Genomic DNA, 19669 nt, shown 5'->3' with positions numbered 1-19669 from the left:
CATAAAATTAGTCAAACATAATTTCCCTTTCTGCTCCTTCCTCTTTAACAATGGATTCCAGCATTTTCCCACCGAGTGACTGCCCAGCCAATCATTTCCAGCTTTCTGTCTTCCACCTTTCTTAAACAGAATTGAAGGGTGGGATTTTATGGCCTCGTTCGTCCAGAAACAGTAAAATCCGGCCCGACGTCAAGGGACCTTTCCATTGTCCACTCTTGCCCGCTCCGATTCCCATGGCTGGCGGGGCAGTAAAATTCATGCCCAAGTGTTACTTTTGTGATTTTCCAATCCACTTGGAACTTTCCAGAATCCAGGGAATTTTGGAAGATTACAGCCAATGCATCACTTGTCTCTGTAGCCATTTCTTTTAAGACCCTGGGATGCAGACCATCAGATCCGGGAACTTGTCAGCTTTAAGTCCCATTATTATTCCTTTTACTTTTTCTCCTGTGATAGTTATTATTTTAACTTTCTCTCTCACTTTTTCCTCTTGATTTACTATTATTCTTGGAATGCTTTTTTGCCTTCAACTGTGAAGACAATGAAAAATATTTGTTCAAAGATTTCAAAATTTCATACGTCAGCTACGACTCTCACCACCTTTTACAGATGCACCATAGAAAGCATTCTTTCTGGTTGTATCACAGCTTGGTATGGCTCCTGCTCTGCCCAAGACCACAAGAAACTACAAAAGGTCATGAATGTAGCCTAATCCATCACACAAACCAGCCTCCCATCCATTGACTCTGTCTACACTTCCCACTGCCTCGGCAAAGCAGCCAGCATAATTAAGGACCCCACACACACCCGGACATTCTCTCTTCCACCTTCTTCCATCGGGAAAAAGATACAAAAGTCTGAGGTCACGTACCAACTAACTCAAGAACAGCTTCTTCCCTGCTGCTGTCAGACTTTTGAATGGACCTACCTTGCATTAAGTTGATCGTTCTCTACGCCCTAGCTATGACTGTAACACTACATTCTGCACTCTCTCGTTTCCTTCTCTATGAACGGTATGCTTTGTCTGTATAGCGCACAAGAAACAATACTTTTCACTGTATGGTAATACATGTGACAATAATAAATCAAATCAAATCAGCCAGGCACAGTGGGAATCATAATACAGCAGCACCCACAAGTGATTGAAAAAATGTATCGAGTTACCCCGTGGGCCTTGCAGGGTTGCCTTTATTTCGTGTACAGGACTTTGATTTTATTTGTTCATTTTAACATTTGTTTTCATAGAATCGCAGAATGTTTACAGCACAGAAGGAGGCCATTCAGCACTTCCTCTGTGTGTCAGTTCTCTGCAAGAGCAATTGACCGAGTTTCACTTCCTCATCTTTTCAATCCTGCAAATCCTGCAAAGTCCAAAGATGTGCGGGTTAGGTTGATTGGCCATGCTAAAAATTGCCCCTTAGTGTCCTGAGATGTGCAGGTTAGAGGGATTAGTGGGTAAATATGTAGGGATATGGGGGTAGGGCCTGGGTGGGATTGTGGTCAGTGCAGACCCGATGGGCCGAATGGCCTCTTTTATACTGTAGGGTTTCTATGATTTCTATGATTTCTCAGTCAGTAATCTACTTTCACTGCGTTTTCAGGTAGTGTACTCCAGATTCTAATCACCCACTGTCTAAACAAGATTATTCTCATTGCACTGTTGGCTTATGTGCTGATTCCTGTAAATTGCAGTTTTCTGGTTCTCAATCCGTCCATCAATGGGAACTCTTTCTCCCTATCTACTCTGTCCAAATCTCGCATAATTCCCGCCATTCGCAGGGATTACCTTCCCACAAAATCTTATGAGGAGTGAAATCGCGAGAGGTGAACATACTTTATAATGGGAGTGAATTTGAGAGGTTCCAACCATCACAAAGCAACTTGCGTGCTGTACATCTGAGCTTTGCTCTTCCACCTGTGGAAACCTCTTCAACTCTTTATCTATCTTTCCTGAGCAGTTCCCTCCCTAAATTCACACCTCAACCAGAAAACAGCATGTCTTTGAATGAAGTCATCGTAAAGAAAAGCTCCATTATCACGACATACAATGGAGAGTCTTCACCTTACCCAGCATACAATCATTCCGCAGCGCCAGCATGTTCTTTAGCAGCTTGGCTTTCAGCTTTTTCAAGCTACATAAAGAAATCAATGCACTTTTAACCCTTTCATCCAAACATATCTATATTGCTTTCAACAAATTAAAACCTGCAAAGCATTAATCTCAGTAACTCAGCAGCTCAGCACTCCCTCTTATCCACCTACTCCCCCTGCAGACCCCCCACCCCATCCCCACTCTCCTCCTCCTGAATCTATGTTGTGTTTTCAAATTCGACCACTGACTTTCAAACCTTTACCTTTAGGCTCTTTTCTTCATTTGTAATCCTTTGAAGACGATAAACAGGTTTTGAAACAAACCAATAGAAATCTATCCAATTTCTGAAGATATTTTGGGGCCCATGTAACATCCCTCTCATGCTCTTTATCAGAGGAACAGGGCACTCGAGAGAATGATCCATCACCAGCTCAACTCCTCTCTGTCGTGCCAGTTATAGAGAGCACAGAAGACCACCACAGTACAGGAGACTCTTGACAGTCCGTGTTGGATACCATTCCCAGAATGCTATTAACATCTGAAGCACATTTTCAGAAGGCTAATTGTAGTTATATGAATCCCCTACCTAGGTGTTGAAATTCACCATTGGTGTGAGCAGACAGATCATCAGTAGACGTCCCTTGTCACAAAGCCTGTATTCACTAAGATTTTCCGATGCAGTGACAATTGAGGCACTTGGGAATGTCTCAGAATGTAAGAGTCATGGCAGCTTCCCAGGAATCCTGTGCACATTTGCAGGATCTGTTGCTGCTTATTGAAGACTATTTGAATATTGAGCAAGTATAACCACTTTCACAAACATGCCTGGCTGATCAGAGGGAGCCATAATGGCCATGTGTGTGCAGAATAAAACCCATCTAGTTCACTAATGTCCTTTAGGGAAGGAAATCTGCTGTCCTTACTTGGTCTGGCCTACATGTGACTCCAAAGCCACAGCAATGTGGTTGACTCTCAAATGCCCGCGGGCAATTAGGGATGGGCAATAAATGCTGGCCAGCCAGTGACACCCATGTCCCACGAATGAATAAAAAAAGTCTATCACCCCTAGAGCTGAGGGAATCCTGTTATGACACTGAGGCTGGTTGCTTTCTCAGCTAGACTTGCACTATCAATGCAGAATATTATGTACTCCTCTGTCTTTGTGAACATCGCATCCCTCACCTGCTTGATGGGACACCATTTGCGAGATCCAACAAATGTCTTCAGCCGATCCCTGGAATTACCCCACACCTTATGCAGCTGGCAAATCAGAAAACGTAGCAAAATGAGAGGTCACTGGGATGCAAAAAAAAAGATTAGGAATGAGTATATTGTCATATTTGATGGTTTCAGCCCCATTGATGCCAGAGCCTCATTAACGGCTGTCCCAAAATTGGCTGCACCACCTCCTCCATGGGGGTTAGTACATGCAACTGTGCCTGCAGACACTGACTCTCCTGACCCAGTTAGTTCCTGCTACAGATGATTGTGCAGCATCTCATCTTGCAAGAGAGGAGGAAGTGTCTGAGTGAGAGTCGTGCAATCTGTTTGAGTCGTGTGAATCATGGTTGAATAGCTGGCAGTGCAAATGGAGATGTGGGTGTGAGGATTGGAGCAGTGCTAAGTGTGTGAGGGTGAGCTAAAGCATATGAATGTTAGTTATGTGGCCTGATGGATAGTAATTGTTGGCAGGTGAGTGATGGGAACATAAAGACTGACATTAAGAGCTTCTATAGATATGTGAAGAGAAAGAGGTTGGTGAAGACAAATGTAGATCCTCTACAGACAGAAATGGGAGAATGTATAACAGGGGACAAAGAAATGGCCGAGCAACTGAATACATACTTTAGCTCTGTCTTAACAAAAGAGGGCACAAATCAAATGGCAGAAATGTTGGAGAATACAAGATTTAGTGAGAGGGAAGAACTGAGGGAGATCAATATTAGTAGAGAAATGGTACTGGGAAAGTTGTTGGGATTGAAGGGGGATAAATCCCCAGGGCCTGATAATCTACATCCCAGAGTACTTAAGGAAGTGGATGCATTGGTGATCATCTTCCAGGATTCTATAGACTCTGGAACAGTCCCTGCAGATTGGAGGGTAGTGAATGTCACTCCAATATTCAAAGAGGGAGGTGGAGAGAAAACAGGGAATTATGGACCAGTAAGCTCAACATCGGTAGTGGGAAAAATTCTTAAATCCATTATCAAGGACTTGACAGCAGAGCATTTGGAAAGCAGTGACAGGATCAGACAGAGTCAGCATGAATTTATGAAGGGGAAATCATACTTGATAAATCTGTTGGAATTCTTTGAAGATGTAATTAGTAGAGTTGACAAGGAGGAACCAGTCGATGTGGTATATTTGGACTTTCAGAAAGCATTTGACAAAGAGACCACAGGAAGTAGTTGATGCTAAAACATTGAATGCATTCAAGAGGCGGCTAGATATAACACTTGGGGCGATTGGGATCAAAGGTTATGGGGAAAAAGCAGGATTAGGCTATTGTGTTGGATGATCAGCCATCATCTTAATGAATGGCGGACCAGGTTTGAAGGGTCAAATGGCCTCCTTCTGCTCCTATCTTCGATGTTTCTATGTTTCTGTGCTTCTATGCTTCTATGTTGTGGTAAATTGAGCAGTGGCTGCGCCTGGCTATTTACTTGGTAGGCTATAGATTTTGAAGATGCACTCACGGTCTTTGATCACTTGTAAGGTCACTGAATTTCTTACAACATTGCACCAAGTCCTCAGAGCTTGACTCCTGGCATTAACTTCAATAGCTATCTGCTTCCATTGCCTTCTGAGTGGGTTTCTGGAGGTTCTCTTTGCCGATATACAGACAGATGACATCTCTCCTTTTTTCAAACTCTTCCATTAATGCCTCCAGTGCAGCATCTGGACAGCTTGCAGCCTGCACCCTCTCACGTTATGCTATTATTCAATTTTTCACCTCAAATTCACTTCTACTTGACTGCCAACACTCACTCTCGCCACAATGCACCTCTCCTTTAAGAATTGCAAGGCCATCTTTAATGTGTGCTCGGCCTGCTCAAGCATCTATTCAATCAAGTGCTGAACACATTGAGAACAGTGAACAACATATTGGCATGCTGCCCGCATTACATGAAAGGGATGTTGGCTGATTGTGCATTGCGGTACACATGCCCGTTTACAGGGCCTATCAAATTTACACCCACAAAGTTGAAGTGAAATTAAATTGGAAAATGCTGGAGAAAGGCTCAGCAGGTTAGGGAGCACCTGTGTGGAGAGAGAAACACAGTTCACATTTCAGGATAACTTTACCAGAACTCAAATGTTCGAAATGAACTAAGCTTTGAGAAAAGGGTGGGTGGGTCAAGGACAAAGGAAGGCCTGTGATGGGTAGGAAGACAGGAGAGATTGAATGACAGAAGAGTTTGTTTTCCAGGGCCAAAGGGAATGGTGATGGGGCAAGAGGAAAACATGAAGAAACAAAAGCTGTGCCTAGGGGAGGTGGTGGTGTAATGGTATTGTCGCTGGACTAGTAATCCAGATACCCCGAGTAATCTGGGATGCAGGTTCAAATCCCATCACGACAGATGGTGAAATTTGAATTTGAAAGAAACTGGAATTAAAAGTCGATTGTCAATGGGTTTATGGTCATCATTAGATCATGGTCAAAAACCATCTGGTTCACTAAAGTCCTGTAGGGAAGGAAATCTGCCGTCCTTACCTCGTCCAGTCTACAGGAGGCTCCAGAGCCACAGCAATGTGGTTGACTCTTAAATGCCCTCTGAAATGTCCTGGCAAGCCACTCAGAGTAATTAGGGTTGGGCAATAAATGCTGGCCCAGCCAGCGAAGCCCACATCCACTGAACGACTAAAAGAAAATAGAGGAGGTGTGCTGGTAACTGAAAAAAAACACAAGCAAAGTAAAGGAAACAAAATGGGGACAGTTTATGTCTGAAATTGTTAAATTCAGTGTTGAGTCCATAAGACTGCAAAGGGCGTAACTGAAAGATCAGATGAGGTTCCTTTTGTGGACATTGAGCCCCAATGGAAGAGTGCAGTAGTTTGAGGACAGAAATGTACATTTTTCAATTTAGTCTATTGCATGCACTGCTCAGAATCCTCTACACTGGGGAGGCCAAATACAGGTTGGGTGTTCACTTTGTGAGCACCTCGGTTCAGTCCGCAAGCACGACCCCAAGCTTCGGACAGCCTATCATTTTAATTCTCCACCTTGCTTTCATGCTGACGTTTCTGATAGAAGGACGCAGGTCTGAAACTTTAACTCTGCTTCTCTTTCCACGCAGACATAACCTGCTGAGTTTTCTTTACAGCATTTTCTGTTCTTATTTCAAATTTCCAGAATCCACAGTATTCTGCTTTTGGATAAAATTGGTTTTGTTTCATTTTAAATTGGAATAACTACCTCAAGCAAATCAAAGGCACCAGTTTTTCTCTTGAGTGTTTTCAGCGGTAGGAGCAAAGAAGACACAAATTGACCAAATCTAAAAATGAACAACAAAAATTCCTGAAAGCTTTGGACACCAACACAGATTATCGAAATGAATTATCAGGGCAATAACAAATCAATAAACTCTGATTTTATTAACTGCAGAAAAATAATCAAGGAAACAATGACAACTGTTTTCCTGCAAGTATAGTTTCTTATGTGTTTAAAATGAAAGAAAAACATTTAATAAAAACCTCTCAGTCACTAAAACAAAATCTTCATTCTCCACAGCACATGGATTACAAGTGCCCAGATTTTGCACTCATAAAAGCTATGAGGTGGTCACCGTTATTGTGGAGTAAATCAGATAGTAACTTCTGGAGCCCGCACATTTGCAGTTAAACGTGGGAATCCGGAAGTTGCTGTCTGAGTTACCCTGCTCCTTCACAGGCTGTGCTATAACAGTACCTCACCAACAGACTCAGTTTTGAAATCCATGCAAAGCCATGAGTTAGTACACTTACCCACTTGTTAGCCATGTCACTAAAAGATAGGGCTGGGGCATTCAGCTGTAAGTAATATTTAAAGGCATGATGAGTCTTAATCACTGCCAAGCAATGACTCAGGCATTGAAAATGTAACATTTAAAGTGTGGTGTCCCATTTCTTCAGAATTTAATCATGGTTGGAGATTTCTTTTAAATACTTTTTTTTTACTTTTTCTTTCTCTTACCTCTCCTTCACTCTCTTATTCTTATCTTTCTTTCTCTCTTTTTACTTTGTATTCAATTTAAGATTTCACATTGAATTAAATATTCAAATTTATATTTCCTGGTTTAGACTTTGCAGGCTAGAACTTGGATAACTCTGTTTTTTGCATGTGGGAGTCATGATCTGCTCGCTCCCGTTCATATCAAGGTGGGCACTATGCAATTTTGGTGTATCTGCCCCATCTGAATGATAGCACTGGGCTATACAACTCTCATGCTGCGCTACTCTCTGAAATGCTGCCTGGTCCTCTGCAAGAGGGGTCAGGCAAACCCTGTTGGCAAATAACATGGTTTATTAGCAAATCACATGGTCCAACCAGCCTTCCCTTGTTAAAAGGCAGAGTCCATATTAAAGGGAAACTCCACTGCTGACCGAAGGCTGCTGGGCAATTAACTGGGAAGATTGTAGGAAGCAGAATGGCTCAGAACACAAGGGGGTGTACTCTCAGGTTTAGCAACAGTGACATGGAAACTCTGCTGACCGAGATAGAGTCCATGACAAAGGTTATGTTTTCCCTGGGTGGGCAGAAAGCCCTCACAAACCAACCTGCAGTGGGAATGGGAGCACATTGCCCAGGAGATTATTGCACAGGTTCTGATGCCAAGGACATGGCAAAAAATAAATACAATGACCTCATACAGGTGGTCAATGTGAGTGAAGGTGGAGGAGGCAGTGGTGTAGTGGTACTGTCACTGGACTAGTAATCCAGAGACCCAGAGCAAGATCTGGGGACTTGGGTTCAAATCCCACGATGGCAGAAATTTGAATTCAATAGCTGGAATTAAAAGTCTAATGATGACCGTGAAACCATTGTCGATTATCATAAAAACCCATCTCATTCACTAATGCCCTTTAGGGAAAGAAAGCTCTCATCCTTACCAAGTCTGACCTACACGTGACTCCAGATGCACAACAATGTGGTTGACACTCAAATGCCCTCTGAAATGGAGGGAAATTAAGGATGGGCAATAAATGCTGGCCCAGCCAGCAACACTACACCTTCATCATGTACCCAGAAACTCTCTCAGGCACTCAGGACTCACAGCTAGCATTCACATACTGCACCTCACCCACATCTACCAAAGCTGCCAGCAACACACCTACCTTCTGCTATCTTCCAAAGCCTATGGCTATTCAGCTATGGCAGGAACATCAACCAATCATAGTGCACACAATCACTGCCATTCTCTCTTGCAGGAGTAGGTTGCACATCACATCAGGCAGCCAGAAGGCAGCCTGCATTAATTCATCTCCTGAGGCCCCCTCAAGGAGGTGGGTGTCTGGATCATTAGCCTGTGGTTCTGACACAGCAGAGGTTGTCCAGGGTGATGGTAAGTGACTGCCTTATGCCCCTTCTCAGCTCACTCCTCACCCTGAGATAAGGTATCAAGTGGAAGCTGCAGATGGCTCAACGATGAACGTTCTTTCTCACCAACACATCCCGTACCTCAAACCCCTCCTTCTGCTTATATGCTTTCAGATCCCCTAGACCCACCACCTAGACAGCTTTAGCAGAGCCAGAATGAAGGGCAGCAGCAACTCTTCATCAATGATGAGGCGGTATCGTCACTTGATTTTACAATCCCAGTGACGAACTCTGTCATCAGCATGCTGTGAACTTTGGAGACTAGTATAGAGTTAAGATTAGCACTGCCAGATAATCTCTTGTTACTGTCAGGGAGTTGTCTAACTTCACATAGAAACTAGGAGCAGGAGTTGCCCATTCAGTCCTTCGAAACTGCTCCGCCATTCAATATGATCATGGCTGATCCTCTATCTCAAAGTTATATCCCCACTTTCTCTCCATACCCCTTGATGCCAGTAAAATCTAAAAAATGATCTGTGTCTTGAATACATGACACAGCACAAGAAATCAGGCAGAGCTTGGAGCCCATCCTGTCTAGCATGGATATGATGGTTACCTAGATGACAGTCCTCATGGCCCACTCGTGATACAGCATATGTTGGCTGTTGTCTCAGCTTCCACTACAGCATTGGCATAACTCTCCCAACATCTCAGTTCTCCAGTGGAAACTCAGACCTGAGGAGGTTGAGGTAATGAGATCGATGCTTGGTGCCATCATAGCTGCAGAGTTCAGCAATCAAAGGGGCATGCAGACTCCTATAGCAGTTCGACAATCTGCCTGCCACAGATTCCTGGAAAGCTTGAGGTGCCACCATAGGGAAGCGCCAGTAGCTCCGTGGAGGATGAACTTAAATTCTCCCTCAGGTTGACAACATTTGTCCTTTCACTGCTGCTACTTTGACAGTGCTCTTGCACTTGGCTCTCAACTGAATGCTGCCAAAGCTTGTTCCTCAAGACCCAGAGCTGCTTCAGAATGTCCTCCAAGGTCATCTGCAATCTCCCCCAGTCTGGGGCTCATTCCATCAGTCATGCTGCAACCATTAGGGTAGCACTGCGTAGGAGCACCAGGTAAGGCAGCTGCAAGTCAGCCATTAAGAGAATGCATAAGCGTGAATGGTTCCTTGTTGTTTGCATAATTGCAAATGTTGCTGTCTAAAAACATTTTCATGGAGTGATAGAATGATAGAGGTTTACAGCATGAAAACAGGCCCTTCGGCCAACTTGTCCATGCCGCCCTTTTTTTTAAACCCCTAAGCTATTTCCAATTGCCTGCATTTGGCCCATATCCCTCTATACCCATTTTACCCATGTAACTGTCTAAACGCTTTTTAAAAGACAAAATTGTGCCCACCTCTACTACTACCTCTGGCAGCTTGTTCCAGACACGCAAAGTTTTACAAAGGTTTTTGTTGGTGGCTTTTATTGTTGAATGTTAGCCAAGAGACATTGTCATGGGGAGTGTGAAATAGACGTTGCAACCTAGGGAGGAAGGGGGGAAATTGCTGGGGCCTTGAGAGAAATCTTTGTATCCTCACTGGCTACAGGGGAGGTCCTAGACAATTGGAGAATAGCCAATGTTGTCCCTTTGTTTAAGAAGGGTAGCGAGGATAATCCAAGTAATTGCAGGCCGGTGAGCTTTACGTCAGTGGTAGGGAAATTATTGGAGAGGATTCTTCGAGACAGTATTTACTCCCACTTCGAAATAAGTGGACGTATTAACGAAAGGCAATATGGCAACAAAGGGGAGGTTGTGTCTCACTAACTTGTTCGAGTTTTTCAAGGAGGTGGGGAAGATGAATTGACCAGTGAAGGGCAGTGGATGTTGTCTACATGGACTGCAGTAAGGCCGTTGACAAGGTCTCTCATGGCAGACTGGTGCAGAAAGTGAAGTTGCACGGGATCAGAGATGAGCTGGCAAGGTGGATACAGAACTTGCTCGGTCATAGAAGACAGAGGATAGCAGGGTGTATTTCTGAATGGAGGGCTGTGACAAGTGGCGTTCCTCAGGGATCAGTGCTGGGACATTTGCCGTTCATAATATATATATATAAATGATTTGGAGGAAAATGTAACTGGTTTGATTAGTAAGTTTGCGGACGACATAAAGGTTGGTGGATTTGCAGATAGTGATGAGGACCATCAGAGGATCGGTTAGAGACCTGGGCGGAGAAATGGCAGATGGAGTTTAATTTGGACAAATGTGAGGTAATGCATTTTGGAAGGTCTAATAAAGATAGGAAATATACAGTAAATGGCAGAACCCTTAAGAGTATGATAGGCAGAGGGATCTGGTGTACAGGTACACAGGTCACTGAAAGTGGCAACGCAGGTGGAGAAGATAGTCAAGAAGGCATATGGCATGCTTGCCTTCATTGGCCGGGGTATTGAGTTTAAAAATTGGCAAGTCATGTTGCAGCTTTATAGAACCTTAGTTTGGCCAAACTTGCAATATAGTGTTCAATTCTGGTCGCCACACTACCAGAAGGATGTGGGGGCTTTGGAGAGGGTACAGAAAAGATTTACCAGGATGTTGCCTGGTATGGAGGGCATTAACTATAAGGAGAGGTTGGAGAAACTTGGTTTGTTCTCACTGGAACGATGGAGGTTGAGGGGCGACCTGACAGAAGCCTACAAGATTATGAGGGGCATGGACAGAGCGGATAGTCAGAAGCTTTTTCCCAGGGTGGAAGAGTCAATTACTAGGGGGCATTGGTTTAAGGTGTGAGGGGCAAGGTTTAAAGGAGATGTACGAGGCAAGTTTTTTTTTTTACACAGAGTGTGGTGGGTGCCTGGAACTCACTGCTGGGAACGATAGTGGAAGCAGATATGATAGTGATTTTTAAGGGACATCTGGATAAATACATGAATAGAATGGGAATAGAGAGATATGGTCCCTGGAAGGGTACAGGGTTTTAATTCAGCTGGGCAGCCTGATCGATGCAGGCTTGGAGGGCCAAAGGGCCTGTTCCTGTGCTGTAATTTTCTTCGTTCTAATACAAACAGTAAGGTTCTCTAGCCCTCACTACTCATACACCCACACATTCCCTACGCCCCATCCATGCCAAATCATGCCACCTCATGCCCTCTCCACACACATTTATGCATCTCTTACCCACCATGCCTACCTATTGCCCTCTATCCACTCCCTATAGCTCCTATGTCACCTTGGTGCCAATTTGTGCCAACCAAGGACCCCCACCCAACATCCTTTGCTCTTGTACGCTCGTTGCCAACTAACCCTGGTATCCACCATGGGCAGGCCTGAGGGTCCAGGCTGAGATGAAATAAAATAAAGTTTGACATATTTATTACAGATTTCATAAGAATCATAAGAATATAAGAACTAAGAACAGGAGTAGGCATTTAGATCCTCAAGCCCGCTCCGCCATTCAGTACAATCATGGCTGATCTCATCTTGGCCTCAATTCCACTTTCCTCTCTGTTCACCATTGCCCTTCAAACTCTTATTAATTAAAAATCTGTCCACTTCTCTCATCCATAAATTTACTCAAAGTTCTGGCATCCACCACACTCTGGGGTGGTGAATTCCACAGACTCATGACCCTTTGAAAGAAGTAATTTCTCCTTATCTCTATTTTAAATCTGCTACCCCTTATCCTAAAACTCTGTCCTCTTGCTCTAGGTTGCCCTACAAGAGGAAACATCCTCTCCACATCCACTTTGTCAATCCCCTTTAGCATCTTGTACACCTCAATTTGATCTCCTCTCATTCTTCTGAACTCCAGGGAGTATAAGCCTAAACTGTCCAATCTCCCTTTGTAAACAAAACCTTAATCTTTGGAATCAATCTAGTGCACCCCCTCTGGACCGCCTCCAACACAATTACATCCCTCCTCAAGTAAAGGAACCAAAACTGAACACAATATTCTAAGTGTGGTCTCGCTAATACTTAGTACGGTAGCAGCCACATTTCACTGCTGTTATATTCTATTCCTTGAGCAATAAATGCCAAGGTTACATTTGCCATCCTTAATACCTGCTGCATCTGCATACTAGTTGCCTGTGATTCATGCACAAAGACACCCAGATCTCTTTGCACCAAAGCACTCCAAAGTTTCTCTCCATTTAGATAATAGTTTGCCTTTGGATTTTTCCTACCAAAATGGAAAACCTCAAACTTATGCACGTTAAATTCTATCTACCAAATTTTGCCCCATTCACTTAACCTACCCATATCCATTTGTAAATTTTATAATTTCATTATCGCAACTTACTAAATCACCTATTTTAGTGTCACCTGCAAATTTGGCTGTGCATCCAAGTCATTAACGTAAATTGTAAATAGTTGGGGCCTGAGGACCAAATCCTGTGGCACCCGATTAATTACATCTTGCCAACCCGAAAAAGACCCATTTATCCCGACTCTGTTTTCTCTTGGTTAGCTAATCCTCAATTCAAAATAATAAATTACCCTGAATCCTTTCTGAACTAAAAGTGCACTCTCATTGATAAAAGTCCATTCAATATAGTTAAATACATTCAAGTACTTAACCCCTTATGTGAACAAACGTTTGTATTCATAGCCCCACATTAGAGATAACAATCCATTTCTATCTTTTTGCAGCTGTCAATCAAACTGCGAATCTATAGTTCCCAATCCCACTGCAATATTGTTATGTGTGTGGAAGCAGTCAATCAATACTTAAACTATGATGGTAATCCTCAGACTTATGTCAACAAACAGCAATTGAAATTGCAAAGACAGATTTATTTTTAAATCAGAGACAACAGGCTATTTTTTTCAAAATTTAAAAGCAAGAATTTAAATGATTCCAAAACTTACCAGCTCTAGAGGCTGACAGTTCTACAGGCTATATCCATATTTTACAAACATTAATGCCCACATAAAAAAGTACCTGATTTCTCCAAAGAACTCTGGGAGATTTAAACCTTTTCCTCTAATTCAAAAAAAATTACGTCATGTTTCAGAACCTTCGGTGATGACAATTGCTTCCGAGTGAAGGCAGCTCCAATTTTCAATGTGCCGTTGCCTCCGTGAACCATGCATGTTCATCTAACCCCCGGACCCCCACCCCCCCTCCATACAGTCAAAGCGGTACTATTGTAGTCATTGTTGTAATGTAGGAAATATGGCAATCAATGTTGCACACAGCAAATAGCCACAAACAACAAGGAGAAAATGACCAGAAGCTCTATTTATTTGTAATAATCCTGTTTGAGTGATAAATATTGTCAGGATACCAGAGAGAAAACTCAGCTGCTCTTTTTCAAAATAGTGAGATGGATCTTTTGCATTCACTTGAGGGGCTTATCCAAAAGCAGCAGCTCTGACAGAAGAGTAGCCAATGTTAAAATATACTGTATATGACATTGATGGCAATAATTATTTGTTTTTTCAGTTTAACTGGAGTGGAAATAAATACAAGTTAAACATCTGAAATACTCCGTAAAATTATTTTTAGCACAATATGCCCAAGAGAGTGGAAAGGAAAAATATGACCTGTCACATTTGCACTAGATGTTGTTTAACAAACTAGAAAATATGCATTCTGATGCATTCAAGATAAACTTGCTTTTGCAAAATGCTGAATCATAATTATTAATATTCTGGTTACTAATGCACTATAAATGTATGGAATCAAAATTAAATTACACTTGTTTTCATCAATAGGATTCTATAATTGTAACTAGAAAGTACACTGAATGTTGGAAGTGTACTAAATAAATGGATTTGCATTGAATAGATATTTCCTGGACTAAAGTTTACTGCTTCTCTAAATAATGCCTGCAATTCATGCAAAATGATCACGAGCCTGATCATATCACATTTTATTTTCTCCAAGCCGGATGTCCATATTACCCTCTTTGTTCATTCATGAACTCCTTCAAAGACAACACTGAGCTTTGTTGTCACATTGCAGCTCTTCTTGAAGGTGAAGAGTGGTTTTGACTACACATCAATGCAAATATGCCGTGAAGTCAGGTTTAGAGTGCTCATGTGGTCTACTAGATCTCCAGGACACTTCTTAAATGTGTTACTAAGTATCCTAAACTTATGAAGAAAATAACTCTGCCATCTGTGATCTCCTAACATTAAAACATAGCCACCTGAAAAACAGAGCCCTTTGACTATTTACAAGCATGCACAGCAATTCTTGGAAATATTATTGACCGTGATCTTGCCAGATGGGCTTTATGTTCCACAACTATTCATAGCAGCAGTGTGTTATAATTACAATGTTAGTGCACTAACACCTGCAATAGCTTTACTTCACACATAAACCCACAAAGCAAAACTGGAAGAAAATTTAGGAGGAAATATTATAATTTTAATGATTCACAGAACAGTGCCACAATTCAGGTTTGCAGTAACTTGCTGCACTTGATCTCACTGCATTTAATATGTTTTCTCAAGAGTGCCTTGAATACTTTTGAATGTACAAATACTTTTTATTGTCAAAATGTTTGTATTTATTTCTATAGTAATTTAGTTATTTGGAAAGGATAGTTTAAAAACGACCTGCTCTGAGGAAAGAGTTGTCAGAGGCATTTTACTCTTGCTTGTTTAAAATATATCTACTCATTTGATTGCCAAGAAAAACAAAATAACTTTATGTTTATTGAAGTTTAAGCTCCAATGTCAAAAGCTGATATTCTGAATAAACAATAAAAGTCCCTCTCTCTCACAAGGCAGCAAATTTAAACCAGTCCTGAAGACAAATGAAAATAACCACACAGTGAGAATCATTTTCATCATTTCACATTAAGATGAGACATATATTTCTGCAAATCTTAAATAACCAGTAAATGCTATTAATGTGGAAAGGAATCCTTAAAACAAATTGTAAATACTTGGTCTTCCAAATTAGAATATTTGTGACAAAATTATAAGTTATAACATCAAGAGACATGTTGGAAAGTGCAGTAGGTATGAAGTATTAACACTAATTAAAAATTCCTATCATTTCCAAGCAAGACAGTATGTGCTGCTTCACTGTGATGCCTGCTCATGTTCTACGTATAATGCATAGTCACTTTCTTTGTCATCGCAGAATGATTAGAGTGTAGAAGGATGCCATTTGGCCTATCACATCTGCATTGCCTCTCTAAAGGTGCAATTCACCTAATGCTACTCTCTGGTCTTCTCCCCATGGCTCCGTCCGTACGTTCTCCCTTTTCAGATAATATCCCAATTCCCTCGTAAATGCCTTAATTAAACCTGCCTCCACCTTACTTTCAAGCAGTGCACTCCTGATCTCAACCATACGCTGCATGAAAAAGATTTTCCTCACGCTTATATTTCTTCTGATTTTTTTCTGTTGCTTCTTTTGTTGTAATGTTACTTTCAACTTGCTTGTAAAATTTGCACTTTGAGCCTATCTTTTAATGAAAGTTTGCAAGTTGCTGGACTGAATGCCGGAAAAATGATTTTAAAAAGCAAATGATGTGAAAGTAGAGAGGAAATGATACCTATCATACTTTGAATACATCACAAAGAACCTTAAACTCTGAGCTGTAGAAACTGATTTGTTCTGCATTCTCACAAATGCCTTTCTGTATTTTTTCTACCCCCTGAAAATATGCACCTTATGTATATGTTCACAATATTTCACTGCCAATCAGTTGTGTGTGCTGTAACTTTTCTATAATGGAAATCTGTTACTTTACTGTTTCCAATGATATCTGTCAATGAAGTAGGAGAGTCTGTCAAACAAGTACATACTTTCCCAGTAAATGAACACCATAATATGATGGACAAGTTAATGAAATTAGCGCATGGCAATTCTGGGGTGGGTTGAATAATTTTCTCTCCTCATACTTTTCCATCTTATTCCACCAATACCTTAACATCTACTTTGAGAGGGTGGGGGGGGGGGGGGGGGGAAAGGGAGCACAACAACAGTTTTATTGAGGTGAACATCTGTTGAAGTATCTCACAGAAAGTCATAGAATTATCAGCCTCAACTTTGAATTCGTCCCTGACAACTGTAAAAGAGATTTTTTCTCATTTTCTTTGATATCCCTCATGTAATAACTTTTTATGGGACAATTTTCAGAGAACTCAAAGAAAATCATTTCAATACACTCAATAACATTTGAAGTTCAAGGGAAAAGGGTAGATAATCCTGAATTATTATACATGTCAATCTATTGATATATTATGTATAGTACATGGCAAAATATAATGAAGAAGCTTAAATACCAACTGTAACAAATTTCAACTTAAGACGGAATGGAAAGGACAATACAGGATTATCTCATATTTGCCAGAGGGTGCGTTGCTGGAAAGCTGTATTTAAATTTTGCACCAATGAATTCTTCACAAACTTCAGCAGAGATCAGCATCACCAGAGGCAAGAATTTTACCAGAGAAATACTTATTGTTGTGTTGTAAAAATAAAAATAACACCAAGTCAAAATTCATTTATTTATGAATAAAGATTGAAGATAGTAGTGGATCTGGATAAATGCTGGAAGCAGTGGTAGTTTCAGGGCTATAGGGAAGGAGCAGGGAGTGGGACGAGTGGGAGAGCTCTTTCCAAAATTCAGTAGAGGGACGATGGGCCGCATGGCCGCTTTCTGCACTATTTCGATCTATGGTGTACTCGGATAGAAGATAATCGATATTTCCATTTCAATGAAGTATGTGTGTGTTAATTTTCTTCAGAAAGTGTTCTATGAAAAGTGGTTACATGGGGTTAAAAAAATACTTCTCTTTGGAGCTTTCCTTTTGTGGATGGATTCAACAGGTATTAGTTAGCCCCATTAAAACCCAAACTTAAAATGTCGCGTTGGGGGAGTGGGGGAAGACATCTCAGTATCACTGATAACATCTCATTTTAACACCCTTTCTGTTCGCTCAACAGCACGTACAAAACGTATTAATGCGTGAAGTATGGGGACAAATCTAACGCTGCTGAACCTGATACATAAACAAATATTTTATTTGATCCTTTCACAGTCTCACTGCAATCTTGACCACTCGCTCCTGCAATTGGATAATCTCACTGTTCAAGATGAAATCAACAGGCACATTCCTATTGGCGCCAAACAAAACATTGACACTACAAGTGGACCGCGGCTTCTCACACACTCCCTCTGTGCTGTAAATAAAGAGAGGATAGCTAGATAGATCCCCCCAAATGAACGTAATGTTTATATTTCACCGGCGTAAAGTGAGGTGTTCCACCCTGGCTGGTGTGAGGTCTCTAGTGGCCAATTATTCAAATCATCTCTTCACTAGAGAATGTAATTGTCACCATTATAATAATGGAAGAGTCGAGATGATTTTTCACTCTAATTGTGAAACAATTCCTTTTCCGACCACCCCACTCCCCTCAACTCACCCCCCCCCCCCCCCAATCACCCCTCCACTTACTGCAACTCACACCCGGTGCCAAATTTAGAAAAAAATACGGGAAATGCCCACTTTAAAAATGGCAAACATCGGGAAGGCGTTGTCTGAACAGATGTTAGAAGACGGTTAAACAGTCACTTCAGTTGCATAAACTGATGAGAGGGTAAAATTTGCAGGATTTCAAGGAAAGGACGGGGAAAGTGGGGAGTTATTGGATAGTTCATTCAAAGAGCGGACACGGGCGCAATGGGCCGAATGGCCTCTTGCTATGATTGTATCAGCAACATCCTGTCCGAGCTGATCCCCAGTTAAGCAGATGATCTGCCAATCAGGGCGATGATTTCAATCTTTTATCTGTTTCGCCGCTAAGATTTCACGGGATGAGTGTGTCAGTGACCGGTGCTGTCTGGATGTAAAAATACACAACATCACGGAGGATCTGGCAAACACCTTACTTAACTTTTACAGAAAAACTTAATAATTAGCAGCATCGTCCTGATGAAACTCAATGCAGAAGCTAACACATTAAATAGGAAACACAAAGATATAACTTATCACACAGACAATGTACTGGACTCACCGGCGTTCCTCAATTTCTTGTTCCTGTAAACTGATAAGATAACGAGTAGATTTCCCAAGATATCGATCACAATGGTAAATATCAGCAGTCCCGCCAGGGTGTTTGCGACCCAAGGTGGGCGGTCGAGAATGAACTGCTGAGGTACCGGACTAGAACTGTTTAAACAGCTAATATTCGCATTCATTTTGGTTGCCTCTAACTTGGTGTTTAGCAAATGTAAATTCAAAGAAGGAAAATAATCAACCATTCGATCCAAAGCCGACCCGGCTAAATTTCATAATTGGTCACCAGTGATGAAATTGACCAATGCAATCTCCACCTGAATCCATCGTGGTTAACGCTATGTCTATGTATATTTAATGATTGCAATCTAACTTTTCGGAAGCTGCCGATCTATCGGGCGCAGGACTTTTATATCACTCGGTCTCTCCATCACATTGCTAGTTTTGTGGCAATTCAGCTTTTAGTGCCCTCTCTTTCATCATGTGACGGGAGTTTGTACTGAGCGGTGAAAGAACACCGCCCCTGTGTGGTGGAGGCACGGAGCTTTGATTCATTCTCACATTGACTGATTCCAAGGCAGCCACATTTTGCTGCCTGTCGCCCTTTCAATTCATTCGACTGTTCATTCATTCATTCACCCAGATAGTATTTGCACGCATCCATACGTGCGCAGTTAGTCCATAGCCGTCCCTGTCCATTAGTTCCTGTCTTTTTTTAAATAATTAATTACTTTATTTGATTATTCATTCAGATGTTCTTTTTGTCACTTTTAAGGTTTACAGATCTTTTGTGAAGATCTTATTTCTATCTGGGGGTCGCTGCCTATGGCCGCAATTTTACTGGCTTGCCCGCCCCAATTTCGGGGGTGAGCGAGGTTCGGAGAACAGCATTCTCCCTTGGGAACCTCGGGTTGACGTGCCGGTAAAATTCCGCCTCGCCTAAAGAATCACTAAAGTACAGGAGGCCATTCGGCCCATCGAGTCTGTACCGGATTCACTGACAGAGCATGTTACCCAGGGCGTATCCTTAAAACACTAAGGGGCAATTTAGCATGGCCAATCCACCCAACCTGCACAT

At 41.8% G+C, this 19669-nt stretch overlaps 1 protein-coding gene across 1 annotated transcript in view; it reads right to left on the bottom strand.

Annotated features, from left to right (window-relative positions):
* The window catches only part of mtnr1ab (melatonin receptor 1A b), a 73746-nt gene extending 54973 nt beyond the window's left edge, over positions 1-18773 (bottom strand). The window contains exon 1 of the mRNA XM_078217966.1: positions 18590-18773. Within this exon, the coding sequence (XP_078074092.1) occupies positions 18590-18773 (184 nt within the window). The remainder of the gene's footprint in view (positions 1-18589) is intronic.
* Between the last annotated feature and the right edge of the window lie 896 nt (positions 18774-19669).

This window comes from Mustelus asterias, chromosome 1 (assembly GCF_964213995.1).
Source record: "Mustelus asterias chromosome 1, sMusAst1.hap1.1, whole genome shotgun sequence".
NCBI lineage: Eukaryota > Metazoa > Chordata > Chondrichthyes > Carcharhiniformes > Triakidae > Mustelus > Mustelus asterias.
Note: the sequence above shows the minus strand (reverse complement) of the source record. Positions and strands in the feature narration are given on the sequence as shown.